The 23,864-nt window shown below is 36.9% G+C and overlaps 1 protein-coding gene across 2 annotated transcripts in view; it reads right to left on the reverse strand.

Moving 5' to 3' along the window:
- Positions 1 to 23,864, reverse strand: part of smarca4a (SWI/SNF related BAF chromatin remodeling complex subunit ATPase 4a) — a 29,449-nt gene that overhangs the window by 1,627 nt on the left and 3,958 nt on the right. Inside the window, exons 4-33 of one of the 2 annotated variants that reach the window (XM_073842700.1) lie at positions 21,914 to 22,372; positions 21,094 to 21,192; positions 20,295 to 20,547; positions 20,061 to 20,187; positions 18,857 to 19,030; positions 18,600 to 18,773; positions 18,342 to 18,512; positions 18,059 to 18,106; positions 15,505 to 15,635; positions 14,631 to 14,685; positions 11,681 to 11,793; positions 11,400 to 11,547; positions 11,122 to 11,285; positions 9,499 to 9,565; positions 9,249 to 9,359; positions 7,967 to 8,209; positions 7,757 to 7,870; positions 7,545 to 7,652; positions 7,368 to 7,454; positions 7,212 to 7,258; positions 6,960 to 7,126; positions 6,654 to 6,817; positions 4,846 to 5,073; positions 4,676 to 4,753; positions 4,379 to 4,597; positions 4,032 to 4,294; positions 2,318 to 2,423; positions 1,977 to 2,078; positions 934 to 1,066; positions 677 to 813 (exon numbers count right to left, since the gene is read on the reverse strand). In XM_073842700.1, the coding sequence (XP_073698801.1) occupies positions 677 to 813; positions 934 to 1,066; positions 1,977 to 2,078; positions 2,318 to 2,423; positions 4,032 to 4,294; positions 4,379 to 4,597; positions 4,676 to 4,753; positions 4,846 to 5,073; positions 6,654 to 6,817; positions 6,960 to 7,126; positions 7,212 to 7,258; positions 7,368 to 7,454; positions 7,545 to 7,652; positions 7,757 to 7,870; positions 7,967 to 8,209; positions 9,249 to 9,359; positions 9,499 to 9,565; positions 11,122 to 11,285; positions 11,400 to 11,547; positions 11,681 to 11,793; positions 14,631 to 14,685; positions 15,505 to 15,635; positions 18,059 to 18,106; positions 18,342 to 18,512; positions 18,600 to 18,773; positions 18,857 to 19,030; positions 20,061 to 20,187; positions 20,295 to 20,547; positions 21,094 to 21,192; positions 21,914 to 22,372 (4,490 nt within the window). Of the gene's footprint in view, positions 1 to 676; positions 814 to 933; positions 1,067 to 1,976; positions 2,079 to 2,317; positions 2,424 to 4,031; positions 4,598 to 4,675; positions 4,754 to 4,845; positions 5,074 to 6,653; positions 6,818 to 6,959; positions 7,127 to 7,211; positions 7,259 to 7,367; positions 7,455 to 7,544; positions 7,653 to 7,756; positions 7,871 to 7,966; positions 8,210 to 9,248; positions 9,360 to 9,498; positions 9,566 to 11,121; positions 11,286 to 11,399; positions 11,548 to 11,680; positions 11,794 to 14,630; positions 14,686 to 15,504; positions 15,636 to 18,058; positions 18,107 to 18,341; positions 18,513 to 18,599; positions 18,774 to 18,856; positions 19,031 to 20,060; positions 20,188 to 20,294; positions 20,548 to 21,093; positions 21,193 to 21,913; positions 22,373 to 23,864 lie in introns of both variants that reach the window. The other variant, XM_073842692.1, reaches the window with a different exon arrangement.

Here is a 23,864-nt window from a genome sequence, read left to right on the forward strand (position 1 = left end):
TCTTCCAAACCCATAACCCAAACAACTTCATCTCCCTTGCTGTTTTTGGAGGGTCAGAAAGCTCTCGGATTTCATCAAAAATATCTCATTTTTTTGTTCAGAAGATGAACGAAGGTCTTACGGGTTTGCAACAACATGAGGGCGAGTAATTAAAGGAGTAGTTCACTTTCAGAACAAAAATTTACAGATAATCACCCCCTTGTCATCCAAGATGTTCATGTCTTTCTTTCTTCAGTTGTAAGGAAATTAGTTTTTTTGAGAAAAACATTTCAGGATTTCTCTCTATATAATGGACTTCAATGGTGCCCCTGAGTTTGAACTTTCAAAATGTAGTTTAAATGGCTCTAAACAATCACAGCCGAGGTAAGAAGGGTCTTATCTAGCAAAACGAACGGTTATTTTCTAAAAAAAAATTTTACAATTTATATACTTTTTAACCTCAAATGCTCGTCTTGAACATGAACATCTTGGATGACAAGGGGTGAGTACATTATATGTACAGTTTTGTTCTGAAAGTGAACTACTCCTTTAATGACAGAAATTTCCTTTTTGGGTGAACTATCCCTTAATCACTTAACCACAGAAAAACTGCCAGATTTAAAAAATAAATAAATAAAAATGGCAGATTAAAGACAATTTTCAAATGTATGAATGATGCTGAAGACTTTATTAGTACCTCTTCCTGGTCCTCTTCACTTTCGTCGTCGCTTACAACGGGTTTAGGGCGCCAACTGCGTCCGGTTCGGCGGCGTCCCTTTCCTCTCTCCACTTTTTCCTTTCGGCCCAGCTTTATCTTTACCTTCACTGAACGAGCTAAAACATATACAAGCAATGTGTGTTAATTAGGGAGCTGTACATGCCAGGTACCCTGCTCAGATAATAGCTGCATTTGACAGAATCCGTATTAGTGTCAGTATTGTCATCAGTACTCACATTCAGACTCTGATCCTTCATCTACCTCGTCCTCTTCCTCCTCACTCTCTTCTCCCTCGCTCTCTTCCTCTTTCTCGATCTTCTGCCGCACACTGGTGAACACAGACTGCAGCACGATAGAGTCCTCGTAGATCTGAAATATTAGATCATGATCCCATTTGAATCAGCCAAATGAAGTATGACTCCAACAACCTACCAATGTTATTGTTAACTAAAACTATAAAAAAAAAAAAATTGTACTTTGGGAAGAAAATCATGCAAATATATAAAAACCTTGAATTTATTTCTATTATCCATTTAGTTTAAGCTGAAGTACTAAAATAACATAAAAAAGAAGATTTTTGTAAAAAATTACTAAACTTTACAAAAATAAAAAACTATTTTTTTTATTTTATAAAAGTTAACGATATTAATAAAACTAGGGATGCACAAAACTAGATTTTTGCCGATATGCAGGCATTTTTCAAATCATTTTTGCCGATATCAATATACATCTCCTTTGTTTTGAAACAACACCAAATCTTTTTCTATGCAGAAACACTTGTTAGAACTAATAAACATTATTAAAGTAATTTTTTAGTAACTATAAAAAGTAAAAGTAACTATAATAAAAACAATGTCTGCTGCTTTTTTTCCCCCAGACAAATGCAGTTGAAATCTTAATATTTTATTTGTGGATTTAATATTAATAAATGGTCTAAAACCAAGAGCTGTAAAATTCTAACAATCTTTATCTTGTAGGAAAAAAATATATTGCATATTATTGAATAAATCTGTATACATTAAATTATTTAATTTACAAGCGTCATGTTTGTGATTTTCTTTCTTATGAGCTATAGCTTTTGACCTTTAAATCAAAACAGACTCATGATTTTATGACAACTACTGCTTCATTTATTCACAAACAAGTATCTTAATGTTTTTTGTGTATTTTACTTTATAATATCATGCATCCCTAAATAAAACAATATTATATAAAAATATAATTAAATATAATATAAAAAAAAAATATATATATATATATATATATATATATATATTACCAGTGATCCCTCCAGGTTGAAGGTCTGCGCATTCTGACAGAGAAGCATGACATCTTTCTCCAGGTCATTCAGAGTGCGGTACTTATGACTCCTAATGCGTTCCTGTACAAAACAGACATGATTCAAAATCATTTTTTTTACTAATATATTATGAATTACCAGGTATTTGTCATAAATAACTAAGGACATTTAGAGTCAAATGCAAAAAATCTGCACTGTAATTAGATAAAAACGTTTTATAAAAAGTGCTCACTACTATTATTTAGTGTTTTTCAATGGGTGCTTGTGCACAAGCCAAAGCATTTGCTAATAAATAATTTAAAAGAAAAAAATGGACAAACCTTGATCTTCCTGAAGTCCACAGGTTTGCGAATGAGTTCGTAATATTCTGGCAGCTCTTTACGAGACGGCAGCTGAATAAACACCTCACTCAGTTGTCTTCCGTTGCTGTTATGAAATACAGTGACAAAAAGGAAAGAGCTTAGAATTTTCAGAAACGGCAATAAATAGGGCTGTGCAATTACTCGAAACTCAGTTTTGATTTTAGCTTCAAACGATTATGAAAATGACGAAGGGACTTTTGTAGTTTTTATAAGAAACAAAGCATGTTTAATGCTTACAGTGAAGACTAACACTCAAGTTTCATTTGTATCTTTTTTTCCTATTGTACTGCTACCTTTAAATTAATCAATCATATAAAGTTAAATAATGGTGATTACAATATTGACCAAAATAATTGTGATTATGATTTTTGCCATAATCGAGCAGCCCTAAAAAATGAAATAAACATTTTATAAATAACCATGTATTATTTTAATATTTAAAACAACAATCATTCTTTATTTTTAGTACTAATATTAACATTGTTAATAATATTTTTAATCATTAATATTAGTACTTTTTATAATATTAATTAAAAAAAATATATAATATTAAAACACTACAAGAGTTAATGTCTTTAATTTATCTAGACAAAATAATATAGATCTATATTATTTTGTCTAGATAAATTACCCAAAACATGAAAAAATTATTCATAATCATTCAAATATTCATATCATAACATTAAAATATATAGTATGAACTATGCATATTCATTCATTTGTTATAGACTACATTTAGCACTGGTATTTATTCATTTAAAATAACTTTTTCTATTTGAACAGATTTTAAAATGTAATTTATTCCTGTGATCAATTTTTAGCATCAATACTCCAGTCTTCAGTATCACACGATCCTTCAGAAATCATTCTAATATGCTGATTTGTAGCTTAAAAAAAACAATTTTTATTATTATCAATATTTAAAACAGTTAAGTATGTGTTTTTCAGGATTCTTTGATGCATAGCAAGATCCAAAGATCAGCATTTATCTGAAATAAAAAGCTTTTGTAACACTATACCATTCAAAAGCTTGAAGTCAGTATAATTAGTCTTTTTTTGGGGGGGAAAGAAATGATAGAAATTGAAACTTTTATTTAGCAAGGATGATTTGAGTTGATCAAAAGTGATGATAAAGACATTTATAATGTTACAAAAGATTTCCATTTCAGATAAATGCTGTTTTTGAGCTGCAAATCAGAATATTAGAATGATTTCTGAAGGATCGTATGACTAAAAATTGTGACTAATGAAGCAAAAAATTCAGCTTTGAAATCAATAACATATTCAAATAGAGAACAGTCATTTTAAATAGTAAATATATTTCACAATTTGACTGTTTTTGCTGCACTTTGGATCAAATAAATGCAGGCTTGGTGAGACTTCTTTAAAAAAACATCTTACTGTTCAAAAACTTTTGACTGGTAGTGTATATTTCTTCAGATAAAACCATCTGCCAAATATGTAAATGTAAATACTGCAAGACTGCAACTGCCATTAACCATGAAATACATATCCGTACACTTATTCCACATCACATTAGATTGTTGAAACTTTACATGCACATGAATGATCCTAAATAAGAAAAATTCACCAAATGTCATGAAAAATTCATAGGTTCAACAGTGTGGGTCAAACTGACCTGCAACATAATATAAGGACAGAAGTGACTAACCCATCTTTGTATTTGATTACTGCATCCACAGTCTTCTTCATCTTCTTGGTGAGCGAGGGAGGATTGGGCGAGAGTTTTTCAGCAGGAGGACGGCCTCGTTTCTTTTGCTTCTTGCTGTCGTCATCTTTATCTCTGCTCCGGCTGCTGGAGCTGGGCGTGGCCGGGCCTGGAAGGTCGAGGTCACGGTCACGCTTCCTTTTCCGGGTTGTTTTCTTGTGGCGCACCTCTTCTTCAATCTCATCAAGGGTGCCTTCCTCAATGGCCTGAGAAGACGTAAAACACATGAATAAACCTTGTTTTTCTAACCAAATGTTCAACACAATGCAGTAGTGATTCACCACATTCACCTTCAGCCATTGTTTCTCTGTGAGGGAGTCGCTGTAGTCCACTTCTTTTCTTTGACGGGAGCCGCGGCCAAACATCTTCTCCTCTTCTTCTTCGCAGGTGAGCCTTTCCACCTCTGCGTCGTCCTTCATGATCCAGGTAGGCAGCTCATCCTCTTCCATCAGTCGGGGTTTGCGTTTCGGGTTACGAGCTTCTTCACGACGACGGTCGAGATCCATGCGCTGGATGAAAGGAAATAATTAGGAGTCAAACAAAGTGAGTGTTAATTTAATTAAAGGTAAACAAGTAGGGCTGCTAACCATGAAGTGGTCGAACTCTTCTTCGCTTCTAGCGATCATCTGATTAACAGTTTCGTCATCTGGCACTTCATCTTCCTCCTGAGGAAACAAATGAGAGCGAATGTTAAATCGAGAAAATGGAAGCTGTTGAGAGGACACTGAGATTGTCGATCATAAACGAGTGTCTGTACCTCATCCTGCTCTTCGTGCTCCAGGATGGCCTGCAGGAAAGCTCTGCGCTCGTGGCTGGACGACTTCTGGTCGAACATACCGGCCTGGATGACCTTCTGGTCCACGTTCAGCTTGTATTTGGCAGCGGCCAGGATCTTCTCCTCCACGCTGTTCACGGTGCACAGACGCAGCACACGCACCTCGTTCTGCTGCCCGATACGATGGGCGCGATCCTGGGCCTGGAGATCCTACGAGACACAAGAAAGAAATGTTCAGAGACAAAGTATTTTAAGAAAATTCTGCATGAGAAAATTCTGAATGATAAATCCAAAGATATATTGTAACTATTTTTTTTATAACACATTACGTTTGTAAGGTAACAATTTAAAATAAGGTTCAATTTGTACAAATTTAGCATTTATTATATTTTAGGGTAATGTTAATATCTACATATACTAATCCAGTTTAAACATTTAATGCTCCAAAATGATTTTTTTTAATGAATAATCATGAAACAAATTGTGTTTTTAAGAAAGTGATTCAAAGATTCTATTCTACAATGATACTATTCAAATAACTCTGAAGATTCTACTCCACAATGATTCTGTACTAAGGATTAAATTCCCCGATTAATGAATGAAGATTTCATTGCACAATGACACTATGCAAATGATTTCAATGATTCTATTCCACAATGATTCCATAGTAAAGATTCAATTTCACAATTAAAGAATTCTAAAGATTTTTTGTACAATACTGTTCAAATGATTCTGAAGATTCTATTCCACAATGATTCTGTACTAAAGATTCAATTCCACAATTAAAGAATTCTACAGATTCTATTACACAGATTCCATAACACACTTAAAGAATCGAAATATTTTATTGTATGATACAATTCAAATGATTCTAAAGATTCTATTCCACAATGATTCCGTACTAAAGATTAAATTCCATACTTAAAGAATCTGAATATTTTATTGTACCATGATGCGATTCAAATGATTCTGAAGATTCAATTCCACAATGATTCTGTACTAAAGATTAAATTCCACAAAAGGATTTAAGATATTATTGCACAATGATACTATTCAAATGTTTCAGAAGATTCTATTTCTACAATGATTTCTTACTAAAGATTCAATCCCACCATTAAAGAATCTAAATATTTTATTGTACCATGATGCGATTCAAATGATTCTGAAGATTCTATTTCACAATGATTCTGTACTAAAGATTTAATTCCACCATTAAAGAATTCTAAAACTTCTGCACAATGATAAGATTCAAATGCTTCTAAAGATTATATTCCACATTAATTCCATACTAAATATTTTTTTCCACAAAAAAGTAAAAGATGTTTCCCCCACAATGGTACTATCCAATATGATTCTGATTATTGCACAATGACACTATACAAATGATTCAATTTCACAATTAGAGAATTCTATAGATTCTATTCCACAATAATTCTGTACCAAAGATTCAATTCCACAATTAAACAATTATAAAGATTCTTTTGTACAATTATACTATTCAAATGATTCAGAAAATTCTATCCCACAGTGATTCTGTACTAAAGACTCAATTCGGCAATTGACACATTTTAAAAAGTATTTTTAACTCAACTCAATTATAAAATGATTCCGTACTAAAGCTTCAATTCAACAATGAATCTATTCTAAAGATTCTTTACTAATGATGCTATTATACACTTAATGTAAGCTCTTATAGAAAACTATTCTGTCTACAACACTAAGACATTTCGTCACATCAAGAGTTTCCCCCATTGTTAAATACCTCTATATTCAACAGAACAATATTGTACCTGGTGAGGGTTCCAGTCGCTGTCAAAGATGATAACAGTGTCGGCAGACTGCAGGTTCAGCCCCAGACCTCCTGCTCTGGTACTCAGCAAGAAGATGAAGTACCCGAAGGACGGATCATTAAAGTTCTTCAGCAACATGCCACGGTCCTCAGCCTTAGTGGTTCCTACAAAGACAAAAGAACATTAGCATGATTAAACCATCTGAGATTCAAAGATTTGAACTATTTATCCGAGACCTTTCAAGCAGAGAAAGTCGCAGTTTTCCAGGATATGCAATTCTGTGTGAATCCGTTTGAATTGACTCACCATCCAAGCGCAGGTACTTGAAGTTGCGGTAGGAGAAGTAGTCTTCCATGATGGTCATGAGTGAGGTCATCTGACAGAAGAGCAGCACTTTGTGGTTGGTGGCGCGGAGCTTCGGCAGGATACGGTCCAGCAGCTCAAACTTACCAGAGGCACGGTACAAATCAGGTCTAAAAGAGAGCCATTACAGAATACATTAAGTCACAAAGAAAACCGATTAGAATGCAAAGCTTAAAAATTATCCATTTTCCATACCCCGAAACAATGCCTCCAGTGAAGCCCAAGTGCTCAGAGAAAGACTCCTGCAAAACAGACCGCAAATATACGTCAAACAAGGAGCTATAAACCCAGCAGGTGAATACACAGAATATAAATAACCTTGTATGAGGAATACGTGAAACAAACGATCACCTCAATGTGCTGGAACATGTAAGGGTGGTTGCAAATCTTCCTCAACTGCATAATAGTGTTCATCAGAGTCTTAGTGCCTCCTTTACCCTGTAACAAACGAAGATGGATTTTTAGAGGCATTCAGAAACACACGCAGAACATCCTAACACATTCTCAACGCGAATCATGTCTTCTCACCTTCTTGTCTTTCTCAGAGCCGTCAGTGAGCAGCACTCCTTTAGCCTGCATGTGTCTGTACAGCACTCTCTGTAGAGCCGACATGTCGCACTTGATCACATACTCCACCTGAACACAAGAAAACATAGATGGAGAAGTTTACGCTTCACTGTAAAAAAACAAAAAGGACATTTGGTAATGTGTGACTGACTAAATAGTTTCAAGCAACAAACCTTCTCCGGCAGTTGGGCCTCCACTTCCTTCTTAAGTCTCCTGAGCAGGAAGGGTCGAAGCACTTTGTGCAAACGACGGATGATCAGAATGGTCTCTTCTTCATTCAGGTCCACCTTTAGAACAAGACAAGAAAGTAGTTTAAACATTGTAAGTTTATGAAACAAAAAACACTATTGTATCTTGTTTAAATGTACTATAAGTTTTCATACCTTCTCTCCGGTCATGGCGAACGGAGCGTTGAACCACTGCTCAAAGGTGCTGCAGCTTTTGAAGATGGTGGGCAGCAGGAAGTTAAGTAGCGCCCACAGTTCGGGCAGCTTGTTTTGAAGAGGCGTGCCGGTGAGTAGCACACGCCGGGGCGCCAGGTAGTGTGTGTTCAACACCTGAGTCAGTTTACAGTGGTGGTTCTTCATACGGTGACCTTCATCCACTATCATGTACTTCCAGCGGAGCTGAAAAAGAGAGAAGCATCAGATACTGAACAAGTACTTTGCAATCAAAAAGCTCATCTAAAAAAAAAATATGTTTGATGATTATAGTTTGACACTCAGTGGGTTCAGGCCCAGTTGGGTGGCCAATCAGAAGCATATCGCCTGTGTTTTTTGTCTGCACGCTTGCGAATCATCTCATAACAAACTAAGTGTAGACACAATGTAAATAATAGATTCATTGCGTGGTGTAAAAAATGCTTAGCCATTACTAGGCTATATATATTATCCACTTAGAATTTGCATAAAACTTTTTTTTTTATGCTACTAAGAGGACCTGCAACCACATACACGCTGCAGAGTTTTGGGAATTATCCACATCCACACATACATGCAGAATTGACATTGTGATAACGTGTCAAAATAGATGTGCATTAAAGGAGTCACTTTCAGAACAAAAATGTACAGATAATGTACTCACCCCCTTGTCATCTAAGATGTTCATGACTTTATTTCTTCTGTCGTAAAGAAATTATGTTTTTTTTTAGGAAAACATTCCAGGATTTCTCTCCATATAATGGACTTCTATGGTGCCCCTGAGTTTGAACTTCCAAAATGCAGCTTAAATACAGCTTTAAAGGGCTCTAAACAATCCTAGCTGAGAAAGAAGGGTTCTATCTAGCGAAAGGATCATTTATTTTCTAAAAACATTTACAATTTATATACTGTTTAATCTCTACACAGAGTACACACAGAGCTAGACAAGACAAGCATTTGAGCTTAAAAAGTATATAAATTGTAATTTTGTTTTTAGAAAATAACCAATTGTTTTGCTAGATGAGACCCTTCTTCCTCGGCTGGGATCGTTTAGAGCCCTTTGAAGCTGCATTTTGGAAGTTCAAACTCGGGGGGCACGACTGAAGATAGAAAGACATGACCATCTTAGATGAAAAGGGGGTGAGTACATTATCTGTAAATGTTTGTTCTGAAAGTGGACTACTCCTTTAAGGCTAAAGAACCCGCAGTCATTTAATTCTGCAACCAGGCCTGGGCAGGTTTGTACCTTGGCCAGCACTTGCTTGTCTTTGATGATGTACTCGTAAGTGGTGACCAGCACGTTGAATTTGCCACTGCGCAAAATGGGAACGAATGCACGGCGAGCAGCAGGAGAGCCCTGAAATGAAAACCAGCAAAGAAAGAGAGTTATTATTCCTGTAATATCCTTCAGTTACTTGCTTTAGTGACATGACTCAGCATTAGTTCATGGAAACCATTGAATTTGCCTAAAATTGATGTATGAATCAAGTAATCACCTTGTAAGAAACTTTTACCACAGATGGAGCCCATTTATCAAACTCGTACACCCAGTTCGACAGAGTCCTGTTTGGAAAACAAATGGTTATTAATGCATATCACTGTAATTATTTGTGTTGGAATATTACCAAATCTAATAGGTCAAAACTACAAAATGACAAAAGAAATATGATTTAATAATATGACAGATAAAGTACAAAAATTCTACACTGTAGAGTAGGGCTGATGGATCTATCGAAATAAAAGCAACCACAAACATGAAGGACCAGACTGAAATAAATAATAGGCATTGTGGGTTTCAGAGTGAAAAACAGCAGTGTTCATCTTAATGCATGCTTGAAGCTCATGATAAAGTGTTTTGGTTGACAGTAAATAAGTGAGGACATTCTGAAATGTTGAAAGACTACTATGAGCTACACATGTAAATAAATACACAATCTGCTGAAATGTAAGTTTGCTGGTTTAATGTTTGAAATTAAACCATTTTGAAATGTAAATGTTGTAATTTTACAGTACAATAAATGTTTTATATACTCATTTTTTTATTTTACTCAACACTTTAGTTATTTTTTTTATTAGCTGTTACAATACATTACTTGTTTAAAGATTTTTATTTGATAAAAATTAAAATATTAATGAAATGTTTCATTTAATGCTATGGTTACTGTTGGTTAATGTGTTGGTTAGCGGTTTCCACCGCTTCATAATTAAAAAAAAGGCATATCACACAATTTTGAGGAAAAATCTGAATTTGTAGTTTATATCATGCAATTCTGAGGAAAATTTCTGAAATGCGAGTTCATCTCTTTCAATTCTGGCTTTTTTTCCCCTCAGAATTGTGAGTTTTTAAATCAGGTAATTCTGGGAAAAATCAGAATTGTGAGTTTATTTCTCACAATTCTGAGAAAAAAAAATGGTCAGAATTGCAAGTTTATTTCTTATAAATAAGGGGGGGGGGGGGGGGGGTCTGAATTTTGAGTTATTTTCTCGATTCTGAGAAGAAAAAGTGAGATTTTGAAATTGTTTCTTCCAAATCTAAGGAAAAAAGGTCAGAATTTAGAGTTTATCACAATTCTGAGGAAATAAGTCAAAATTGCAAGTTTCTGAATTGTGAGGGAAATAAGTCAGAATTGCTCATTTATTTCTCACAATTCTGAGAGAAAAAAGTCAGAATTGCAAGTTTATTTCTTACAATTCTGGGGAAAAAGTCAGAATTGTGAGTTTCTGAATTGAGGGAAATAAGTCAGAATTGCAAATTAATTTCTCACAATTCTGAGAGAAAAAAGTCAGAATTGTGACTATTTCTCAATTCTGAGGAAAAAAGTGAGATTATTGTAAGATTATTTCTCCCAAATCTGAGGAAAAAAATGTGCTTTTATTTTTTTATTCAGTGGCAGAAACGGCTTCAATCAGTTTGCGTTGGTTCTTGTACAATGTAACAAAATCACCCCAAACACTACAGAATGATTAATTCTTTCCAGATACAGCTATATAAGTCACCTAAAAAAAAAAGTCTGTTTTTTTTAATTGAAATATATAAATCGCAGATAAAACAAAATACCACAATGTCAGTTTTCCAGTATGGTGCAGCTCTATTACAGAGAGAGTGAAAAGTGACTCACGAGAGTGGGACGATGATGAGGAAGGGTCCGTTGAGGCGTTTGTACTCCATGAGGTAGGTGATGAGTGCAATGGTCTGGATGGTTTTTCCCAAACCCATTTCATCAGCCAGAATGCCATTCAAGTTATTGTTATACAGAGACACCAGCCACTCCAGACCTTTGATCTGCAGACAGGACCGACAAGATTACTTCAGCAAGCCATTTAACAAATCTGAGCAGTTCACATAAGACTTTGAGGTGTGTTTGCAGTTTGTTTGGTCTGTAAGGTGCATCTCTACCTGGTACTGCTTGAGCTGTCCATTTACTAACAGGCTTGACTGTCTGTCCACCTTCTCTGTGACTGCGTGAGCCACGGCGTAGTAGGACTGCAGGCCTCTAACAAACGCTGCATTACCGTACTCATCGTCAACATCCTGCTTGGCATGCCTGTTGAAGACATCATGGATGATTATAAACACCATAACAGAACAGAATTCCAAAAGCAGCATGGGACAGGACAACATATGGGTAATCCCATCGGGATGTACTAAAAAAGCACAGCTCTAAACCAGTAACGTACTCAATGATGTGACGGACGTCCACCTCAGACACATCCTCACTGTCTGGATCTGGAATAATCTTCTTTTCCTCTGTTGAGGCCTGAGAGTGCTGAGGCTGTTCCTCATCATCCTCCTTTACAGAAAGAAAAAAAAAAAAAACACAATAGTACATTAGTACAGATGGAGACATTTTTAGAGAGACATTAATGAAAATTATTCATTTTTATCAATTAACGGAGAAGTTCACTTCCAGAACAAAAAATTACAGATAATATACTCAGCCATCCAAGATGTTCATGTATTTCTTTAGTAGTAAAAAAAAAAATTTGAGGAAAACCTAGGGCTGGGCGATAAAACGATAACGATATATATCGCAATAGACAAGAGCTCGATATCAATAAAAAATGTGTTCGATAAAACGTTCGATATTTTGTATTCTTCGTCGGCCCGCCCAGCCCCCTTTAACGTTCAGTTCATAGCGCCAGAACACAATAGAAGTTAAGGTTATCTTTCCTACAGAACGGGTCCATGTTGTTGTATCAAACAAACTAAATAGCCTTATGTTATTTATCTTATTTACACGACGGCATTTGATTTCTGTCTCTACATGATCGCGCGTTTACAATGTCTCCTCACAGACGGGATCGCGGACTCCATTCATAAATTCGTCGATTTTTGGACCAATAAATCAAAAGTTGGTCTGTTAATTCATTCAGATCGCGATATGGACTAGTGTCTGTGAAAACTGAAATGCAAAAAGACCGTTTCAATAAGAATCCTGCATGTTCCGTTTGCCTCTATATGTATGAATGGAGGAGACGCGTTTTATTTTCACTACACGCATAGCTATTGCACATGTGACGCTCCCGCTAATTTTTGGCCTTTGCATCTCACATGAACAGACAAACTCCAATAAGTGCATCTCCAAAGCTGCTGTGAGTGTCACTTTTTGTCAATTTTACCGTTTCATTAGTGAAACTAGCATCATTCATACTGTATTACATACTGAAACTTCACGGCAACCTGTCAAAATAAAAGTGCGGTGTAACAGAACAATATTAGTCTTGTATTACTTTGTACAGTATAATGTAGGTGTTTATATGTTCACATTTAAATAATTTACATAAAACAATATATATGATAAAAAATAAAATAAAGAGTCACCACTTAATTGTTGAGAAAATACTATTATTATTAAACCTTTTTTTAACTGAATATAATTTTTCTTCTATGTATTAATTTTAACAGTAAAGCTCCGTTTATTTTTATTTTTAAAAATAAATCAGTGATTTTGCTTTCATTTGATTATCAGAAAAATTAAAACAAGAATTTCTGAAAAAAAATAAATAAATAAATAAAGATTGTAAGGCCCTATTGTTCAAAATGTTGAAAGTTTTGGACTTATTTTTTCACTTAAATAAATATTTTTGTTATTACACAAAGTATAAGCTAAAGTACCGGGAAAGAAGTAATGTTGGCTACTGGCAACCAAATATAATCAGCCAAGTACTTTGCAACAACCTCTGACCTGTGGTCAAGCCGTACTTCTGGGCCATACATTAGCTAAACCATTCACTTCATCGACAATGAATGGGGTTTGAATTGAGGATTAAGAGATAATTAAGTGTATATTGTGACTTTAGACTTATGTTTACATTTTAATTATTTGAGTTTTCCATGGTTGTTGACATTTCTGTCTTAATAACTGAGGGGATTATGATCAGAGGCAGGTTAAGTTTAAAATAAAAATGCTTGAGTGTAATATATTTTTCTCCTGGTCCTTATTTTAAATGGGTCATATAAATATCAATAATTATCGATATCGACCGATATGAAACACTGATATCGTGATATAGTTTTCAGCCATATCGCCCAGCCCTAGGAAAACCTTTTCAGGATTTCTCTCAATATAGTGCACTTCAATGGTGCCCAGAGAAAAAGCAATGCAGCTTCAAATAACCCCAAATGTGAATGTAAATGAAGAAGGGTCTTATCTAGCGAAACAATTTATATATTTTTAACCTCAAACACTCGTCTTGTCTTGCTCTGCCTGAACTCTTTTTTTCCCCCCAAATTCAAGACAGTTAGGGCATATCGAAAAACTCCCGTCTCATTTTCGCCCTCAACTTCAAAATTGTCCTACATAAACGTTTTACCCTTTTTGTTAAAGGAGTAGTTCACTTTCACAACAAATACTTGCAGATAATGTACTCATCCTCTTGTCATCCAAGATGTTCATGTCTTTCTTTTTTCAGTCATAAAGAAATTATGTTTTTTAGGAAAACATTTCAGGATTTCTCTCCATGTAATGGACCTCTATGGTGCCCCCGAGTTTGAACTTCCAAAATGCAGCTTCAAAGCGCCCTAAATGATCCCAGCCGAGGAAGAAGGGTCTTATCTAGCGAAACGATCGATTTTCTAAGAACACTTACAATTTACATACTTTTTAATCTCTACATAGAGTACACACAGAGCTAGATAAGACGAGCATTTGAGGTTAAAAAGTATATACTTTTTTTTTTTTTTAAGAAAATAACCCATCGTTTTGCTAGATAAGACCCTTCTTTCCTCGACTGTGATTGTTTAGAGCCATTTGAAGCTGCATTTTTGAAGTTCAACCTCGGGGCACCATTGAAGTCCACTATATGAAGAAAAATCCTGAAATGTTTTCCTCAAAAAAACATTTCTTTACAACTAAAGAAAGAAAGACATGAACATCTTGGATGACAAGGGGCTGAGTACATTATCTGTACATTTTTGTTCTGGAAATGAATTTCTTCTTTAATTAAATGAATAGAAGTTATGAAATGCATAACAGTAAATCTACCAGACAACCAAAAAAAAAAAAAAAAAAAAACTATTATATAATTATATATCAAATTAAGCAAATAGAGGTTGTGACATTAATACTTTTTTTTTCTAATTGCAACACAGATATATACAGATATGAGACCTGAAGAACAGCCATACCTCTTCATCCTCCGAGCTGCTGTCTTCACTATCAGACCTTGGGGCTACCTCGTACCTACAGAAAATGAACAAAGTGGCATTTGAACAAAGACTATAGAATACCCAAGACGTGACAAAACTCGTAGAGTTTTGAATGGGGGAAAAAATGCAACGCTCATTATAGCCGTGAAGCCCCGCCTTCTTAATGAAAGAGCCAATTGTTGATTAGTAAAGTGCAGAGCCATAGAGAAACAGAGTTGCGACACGCTTTGATCTCGCTTCACACGGTCAAGTGGTTCATGGAGCTCTCAACAGTTCCAAACAACTCCGCGCTGTCAATGTGTTTGAATGGGTTTAAGTAGAATAGACAGCAGTTTTACTATATTTGCAGCAATTTCGAGTAATTATTAACACATAATGTGCATTGATTGTGTATTGATAACTACTCTGAACAGGCTTTACAATTGCATTTTATTCTGGGGATTGATAAAGAGACATAATATGTTCTCATACTCTTTGGCAGTCAAATGTGACCAAACACTTAACTCAATTAAATAATTGTAGTATATAGTTCAGTTCTATTTAGTTAATATTTTGAGGAGTTTACTAAATAATATGTGCAATAATGATCCATTAAATACCACTACTGGCCAGTTTTCCGAGAGGTCAACTGATGCGTTAAAATGTAAAGAAATGCAGTAATTTTTTCAATATACTAGCGACTGTGCTTGACCAAATCTCCAGGTGCTCTTATGAGAACTAGGCTGAAAAACTTGAATGCACCCCTGTTTATGATGTGCTACTCCCAAACTTTTCAATAGCAGATACTCAATACTAAAAAAAAGTCATATTTCAATTTTGAAAGAATGAGATCCCCAAAGTGTGCCTCACTCACCCTGGATTCATCTCCAGCCAGGTTTCCAACTGTCCAGCTTTGGGAGCATCCATGCCGGTGAGGATTTTCCCACTGTCCACATGAATAACCTTCACCGGCAGGTCACTCATTTGACTGGTCTCATCCAGAGGCTACAAAAGAAGACAAAATCATAGATGTATTAAATTAGTTATCATGGTTTGTGGCTAATAAATGTCCATGATTTTTCAATTACATACGTCACCTCATTCGCGCAAATAGCGCCGCAGGAAGGTCTATCGCGTCTTTGCATTGACTTAAAGCGATGGTTCAGAGTAGATTTGACTACATTGCTATGCACTTCGAAGCCCATCTAAATAAGCAAGCTTGTCGAATGGCTTGCTACAGCCATACATGGTACATGTGATGCATCTCGTAAATTGCACCACTAAACGTGCAAGTAATCTTACCACACTTCTACAGTAGTGTAAATAGGGTATGTACTAGAGGGCTGCATTGGGATTGGGACCCAACGCAAATCTCACGGGAGCGGGCGGTTTGAACTTTGATGCGGGCGGGAATGGGCGGCTAAAAAAAGCACTGCGGGATCGGGATGCTCAGCGCGCTTTGCGTTAGTGAGGAAAAAAGTCTTGCGCTTACTTCCTTTTCAGGATACGGAGGTATTCCAATAAGGTAAAGAAGTGCAACTCCATTCATTGGACAGCTCAACTTGTTTTGCAGGGGGATTTCGGGAAAACCTGTCCAGTTTTCTTCCGTCCACTTGCCTTTTTCCCGTTTTTTGGGCTGCCCCGCAGTGCCCTCCCTCTTCCCTCGCCCGATGCAAATCTGTTCTGTACTTCTAACGGCCTGTCTACGGCACAACGCGCTGGATTAGTCTGTGTGTTGTAATGAGTGGCACGGCGCTCCCTCCTCTGGCTGCATACGGCCATTACGTGAAAAAAAGTACTTGAAGTCGGTAGCCTAAGCGTTTTAGATGTCCCCGATAGCCCAGGCTACGATTCCCTACCAGTGTGTCAGAATACATGCAGGCCAGGGAAAGAAACAAACATGAATCTCTTTAATAACAGCAATACAAATACGTTTTTTTTCCCTGCGAGACGGGAGAAGAGGCTAAATCAATGCATTTCTATTATCGTGCAGGAATAAATTCTCAGAGTTTTGCGGGTGTGGGCGGGAGTGGACATACATATTGCGGGAGCGGGCGGGAGTGTAACACACACGTTGCGGGAGCGGGCGGTAATGGTCAGAAATTAGGCGGGCGCGGGCGGGAGCGGGATGAAGTAAACAGTCCAGCGCAGGGCTCTAGTATGTACTCACAAAACTCTGCATTGGAAAATTTGTAAGTCCACCATGAGTGTATTAAAAACAACTGTTACCCGGTCCCTAGTAGTCTCAAAACCCTAAATGGCGACACTTCGACATCACTTCCCTGGTGTGGGAAAAACACGTAAAAGTCCACCTACTACGTCTGTGTGCATGTCAACTTCCTGTCAGAATCAGTGTTGTTTTCGTCAACGATGACGATGACGAAATCATTTCGTTGACGCCACTTTTTTCCATGACGAAAACGAGACGATGACGAGATAAAAATGGCTCGTTGATGACTAAAACATGACGAGTTTTCGTTGACGAGACGAGAATAGACGAAAATGTTAGTGGGTGGTCCGTCAGACGTTTAAAATGCATGACATTTCTGCTTATTGTGCATGCCAATTAAAACCGAAAAAAGTACCTGCCGCTATGGCAAGCCGTTTTAGCATTAAATGCTCTTTGCCATACTAGTATGGCAAGCAGTTTTAGCATTCCATCCTTGTTTGTATTTTATGTTTTAAAAACATTCCTTCATTATTGTAATTATTGGTGAAAATAGTCGATCTGGAAGCTCACATTGTGTTGAACTATAGATCTGCTATTTTCAGAACTTATAAGTGACACTACCCAACAGCAAAATACTTACTGACCTACATTAATTTGTTAAAAGACTACTTTTTCCCCTTTTTTTGACTAAAACTAGACTAAAACCTTTTTGACTTTTCGTCGACTAAAACTTTCTTGACTTTTCGTCGACTAAAACTATCACATATAGAAGTGACTAAAATTTGACTAAAACTAATAACCATTTTAGTCCAAAAGACTAAGACTAAATCTAAGATGGTTGTCAAAAACAACACTGGTCAGAATGCGATGCATCTAATGACGAATGCAATGATATTTTGTTGATAAAACAATTTCACAAAAAAAGATTATGTGAAACTAAGTTGTTAATACTTCAGGAAAAACAATTTGGATATTCTAAACCAGGTGATGTCGCGAGACACCGCCCACATCACAAGTTGACATGCACACAGACGTAGTAAGTGGACTTTTACGTGCTTTTCCCAAACCGAGAAGCTTAACGCGCCATTCGCGTCTGGTGTGAACGCACCATGAGATTATAATATGCAACACTGAACAGTGATTTTTTAATTGTTGCAATTAAATTAACTTCTACAAATTTAACTCAATTTACAAAAAAAAAAAAAAAAAAAATCATTTTGACTAATTAAAAAAAGCCAAATATACTTGAAGATCTCACCTCTCCATCTGGACCCAAAACAGGAGCTGCACCCTCAGCGTTCTCTGGCTTTTAAGAGAAAAGCAGACGGTTTAAAAGTTGGTTTAAAACAAACTCTGGTGCGATTGCTCTGTTAGCACGGTTCATTCGAGAAAACACTGGTCCGGTTCGATTGAAATATGAACGCGACATGGAGCAAATACTTCTAAACGAAGCAAATGTATCATTTTCCTTTTTGGTCCGGACCAAATGAACCAAACGATTCTATTACGGAAACCCTTTCCAAAACAGTAAATCTGATCACCTTCTTTTTCTTCTTCTTCTTCTTCTTGTCTTTGAGGGCCTGGACAGCTTTGTGAGCTCTGACGAGCTCGGTGAGGTTGGCCACATACTCGTCCGTCTGCTGCAGCAAGTAAGCCAGACGTTTGTCCTTCTTTTGATCGATCAGCTTCCTGTAACCCTCTTCATCTTCAGCCTGAAAGAAACAAAAGATGCACTTTTAGACATCTGCTCAGCTCCACAAGTTTAAACGATCTTTATTTGTCAGGTCTGTGCATCTTACCATCAGCCTTCTCATTCTCTCCTTCTCGATACGCTCATTTTCCTTCTTCTGCTCTCTCTCAGTGTTGGCGTGGTAAGTGGCGACTGCTTTGGTCAACTTCTGCATCTTTGCGGTGATGGAGCGATGATATTCCTTGAAGTCCTTAGCATGCTGCAGGATGCTGTTGAGATACTCCTACAAAGGCAACAAGGCGGTTCAATCATGAATCAGGTTTAACGTTGTTTTTAAATGCATTTAATGATTTAACGGTCCAGTACCTGGTGTTTCTGACGGCGCTTGCGTTCCTGCTCGATCTTCTGCTGTTTCTCCAGTTTCTCTGTGATACGAGCCTCACGCAGAGACTGTCTCTTGCTGCGCTTGTAGGCCTTGCCGTTCAGTGCCGTCTCCAGGGCTGTGTCACGCCGCATACACACTACAACCTCCTGGCGAAGCTGTGTTGAGATGGACAATGAGTCAAAAAAACACTAAAATATAGCAGGACTGGGCTACATGTGTGACCCTGGACCACAAAACCAGTCACAAGAGTACATTTTTTTGATATTGAGATTTATACATCATCTGAAAGCTGAATAAATTCTAAAATTTAATATTAAGAAAAACACATTTAAATGTGTTCAAATTTTACTTATCAAATATTACTTATCAAAAATGATGGTAGGAAACTTACAGAATATCTTCATTGAATACGATCTTTACTTTTGGCACAAAAAGAAAAAAATGACAATTTTGACCCATATAATGCATTGTTGGCTATTGCAACAAATACATCCGTGCTATTTATGACTGGTTTTGTGGTCCAGGGTCATATATATATATATATATACCAGGGTTTCTGCAGGATTTTCAAATCTTATTTAATGCCTTTTAATGCCCTTTTTAATGCCATTTCTAACATTTTTAATGCCATACGCAACCAAAAACTTAACACGGCTGTGTATGAATGCGTGTATATTATAATGCATTTTTTTCATGCGGTCTTACAATAAGGCAACAATGAACATACATTACTCTGCTAAACATAATTAGAAATGGATCAGGAGACAGCTTAAAATGTCACCGTTTATTTGCAGATTTCAAAATTTCAAATATCAATTCTGAACAGAAGAAATTCATAAACTTTGAACTCTTAGAGGCTAAAACTGGCTGCTTTTAAAAAGTCTGTGTCACACAATTTTGGACCGGCCAGAAGCAATTACCAAACTGCTTCCGTGTTTATCATACTTCGCGACAGTGAATCAAAGTTATTAATTATACAGGCTACATTCAAGATAAATTGGTAATATTTGTTTCTTCAACACTATCTAAAGTTTTAATGCCTGTATAAAACAATTTAATGCTTTTTAATGCCATTTAAGGCCTTAATTTTCGCAAAATCAATTTAATGACTTTTAATGCTTTTTAATGCCCCGCGGAAACCCTGATATACATAAAATAAATCAGATGAGTAGAAGCAAGTCATACCTGTCTCTGAAAATTCAGGAGCCTAAGTGCCTTGAGCTCAATGTTGGCTTTGGTCCTCAAGTCTCCAGCCAGAGAGCCTGGAAGGTTCTCCAGCTCCTGAATACGATGAGCAATACGAGCCTGTAACCTGACAGATGAAAAGACAACATCAAATGTTGGTAAAACCAGTTGTGTTCTAGGATTTGAAGAGTGCGTTTACTTTAAAACATCAATTTTCGCAAATCCTTTTCCCACCTGTACTCTCTCTCCTGGAGGATCTCGACCGGGTCCAGACCCCGGGGTTTCTGGATGGGTGTGATGCGGTTCTGTTTTTGATGAAGCACCATGGGTGGCTGGGTCGGCTGTCCTGGAGATTGAGTCTGAGGGGGCATGACGGGTGAGGCGGCCGGGGGAACTGATGGTGGTGCTGGAGATGGGCGGCCTGTGGGTTGAGGAGGAATCAGCTTCTGTGGGGCACTTGCAGGGGCAGCAGCATTCACCATGGGCCCTGGGATTACAAAGAGATGGTAAATAAGTGAAAATATAATCGATGCATCACAAATTGAGAAATGATTCTGTATCTATTCTGAGATTTTCCAAATGAATTAGGATTTTTCCCTCAAATCGATTCTGAGCTGTTTTTAACAGCAGATGGCCAGACCTTACATCTTTCAATTCTTTACTTGAACCTAAATTGATCATTCATACAGTTTGAAAAGGTTGAAGTCAATTACAAGGGTGTTTACAGTGAGTTAACGATAAATCTTCTAAATCTAAAGCGTCATGAAAGCATTCTGAGACTGAGACAGAACACACAAGCGCTCTTCTCAGTGAGCATTTGAGTGTGTGGTTAAAAACTAGGTTAGTGCGCCATCTGCTGTTAAAAACTAAGCTCAGACTCGATTCCAGAAAGAATTGTGTTGCATTTGGAATCCATTCATGAATCTTGATGCATCAATTTATCATTGCAGCCCTAGTTTGCAAAATTCAATATAAAGGTAAAAAAATTTAAATAATTGCTAGTGATTGTGGATCATTTTCACAATTTACTAACCTTCAGGCCAGGATTTAGGTGGTCCATTGGTGGGCTGTCCCGGCATGCCTGGAGGAACACCAGAAGGTCCTGGAGGAGGCATGTTTGGTCCGACCATTCCTGTAACATACAAAAAGTTACTTTCATAAACATAAATTACATTTTAGGACCATTTCCACATTTTGAAAGATTTAAGCAAATTTTAAAAGATTACAATACTGTATTAAAATATTTGGTTACACTTTACGGTGTCCTCATTACAGTATACCTAAACATTTAAGTAATGACTAATATTGAGCCAAAAATGTAAATTAAGCCATGATTTACTCACCCTCAAGCCATCCTGGGTGTATATGACTTCCTTCTTTCAGACAAATACAATCTAAGTTTCAATAAAAAAATGTCCTGGCTCTTCCAAGTTTTATACTGGCAGTAAATGGGGTTTAAATGGATGAAGTTCACAAAAAGTGCATAAATCCATCATAAAATGTGCTTCACATGGCTCAGGGGGGTAATGAATGTCCTTCTGAAGAAAATCTATGCATTACAGTTTTTAAAATTAATATTTTTCTGCAAAAAATGCATCAATTCACCTCAGAAGGCCTTCTTTAACTTCCCCAGAGCCCATAATTAAACCCTATTCACTGCCATTATGAAGCCTGGAACTTTTTATATATAACTCAGATTGTGTTCGTCAGAAAAAAGAAAGCCATATACACCTAAGGTGGCTTGAGGGTGAGTGTCATGGAGTAATTTTCATTTTTCATTTTCATTTAATTTCATATGGTGCTTTTTTCAGCATTTTGAAGAGATCTGAACTTATTACAAAATATCGTCTTACCATGTGGTCTATTGTAGTTGGGTCCCCCAGGTCCAGGGACTCCTGGTCCAGGTGGTCCTGCTCCTTGTCCTGAGGCAGGGGGCATGTTGGGCATCCCCTGTTGCATGCCAGGCATGGGCCGTTTTCCTTGCACCGCCATCTGGAGGTGGTCAGGTAGAGGTTGCCCACGTGCCAGCATCTTATAGGCCATGATCTGTGCCCGCAGTTGGTGAAGCTGGTTTTGGTTAAAAGGAGTGGGACCACCAGGTCCACCGGGTCCAACTGCGTTTGGAGGTCCTCCACTGGGTCCTGAACCTGCAACAACACCGGCACCACCACTCCTGTTCTGTTGAGCCATGGCCTGCGGGTCACTGCCTTCCACGGCACCGGGACCAGAAGGCATCATGGGGCCAGATGGAGGACCGTTAGCAGGTACTGGACTGGGAGCATGTTCAGAACCACCCAGAGGAGAGGGGTAACCTAGAAAAAATTATGACAGAGAGCATTATATTTGTACATTTTCAGAAGAAAAAGACAAATCTGCCAAGCATTGAATGTTTTCTAATGTAACTACTAATGCTTTCTGAATTTGAGGTGTCATTCATTAGAATGAGCAATAATAATAGTGAAGGCAAAGTTTGCAGGAATTCAGAGGGAGAAAAAAAACCTCAAAGAACACCTACAAAAAAAGGTTTCATTTTGTGAATGAAAACTCCCTAGTTTTACCACTAAAATATAAATGTGCACAACAATTACAGAACTGCAGAACTTTTATATTAGTTTCTTTTTCCTGTCATGACTTTGTGGTTTCCAACAGCTGTGGGTTTTTCCGTTTCAAAAGGGTAACCCTGTTCACCCAACATTTCTCTCTGTATGGAAAACAAGCACACGAGCAGCCCCAGCGGAGGAACAAAGCAATGCACATTAAAGGGAAATGCGAGCAAACAGGTTGGATGGCTTTTCTATACCTAGTCTAAACAGTTTAGCAGTGAGTGAGCACACCATCTGTTCTCCATATAACAGAAACAGAGTACATGAAACATCTGCATATCTTATATTTAGAAAAGAACAAAGAGAATGACAAAAAAGTCAGACAGAATGACAAAAGAAGTGATAGAATAGAGCACCAGACAAAAAGAACAGAAGAAAGATAGAAAGAATAATCAGAACAGCTAGACAGAAAGAATGATAGACAGAACATCAAAATGACAGACAGAGCAACAGACAGATACAAAGAACAATAGATAGATAGACAGACAGAACGGTAAAGATAGAAAGAGTGCGAGCAATAGACAGATAGAAAGAAACAGACAGGCTGAATGACAGACAGAACGACAGATAGACAGAAGAAGTGACAATGATAATGGTAAGTGTTTTGTCTATAATGGAATTAAAATAATCAGACACAATGAGCAACAGACAATATACAAAGAAACGGGTAGAATGACAAATGAAGAGAAAAAACCTATACAATTATAAAGAGTGAAAGAAAGGTGGAACAACGGACAGAATAACAAATATAGGACAATAGAAGGAAAGAACAATAGATAGAACGATAAAGAGCGACAGGCAATAACAGAATGACAAAGAGAACGACAGACAGAAAGAAGGATACAACAAACAGACAATCAGAGCGACATAAAGAGCGATAGCACAACAGTCAGATACAAAGAAACAGACAAGCAGAAAAACAGACATAACCACAGATAGAGCAAAAGAACAACAAATGACAGAAAGATACAAAAATATAGGTGGAACAACAGACAGAACAACAAATATAGGACCACAGATGGGAAAAACAATAGAATTATAGAATAATAAAAAGAGCAACAGACAATTACAGAAACAGAATAACAGATAGAACGACAGAGCAACAGTCAGATACAGACAAGTCTGAAACAGACAAGCAGAACAACAGACAGACAGAAAGAACGACAGACAAATATAGTGACAGAAAGAGAAACAGGAGCAG

The sequence above is a fragment of the Garra rufa genome, chromosome 1, assembly GCF_049309525.1.
Source record: "Garra rufa chromosome 1, GarRuf1.0, whole genome shotgun sequence".
Classification (NCBI taxonomy): Eukaryota; Metazoa; Chordata; class Actinopteri; order Cypriniformes; family Cyprinidae; genus Garra; species Garra rufa.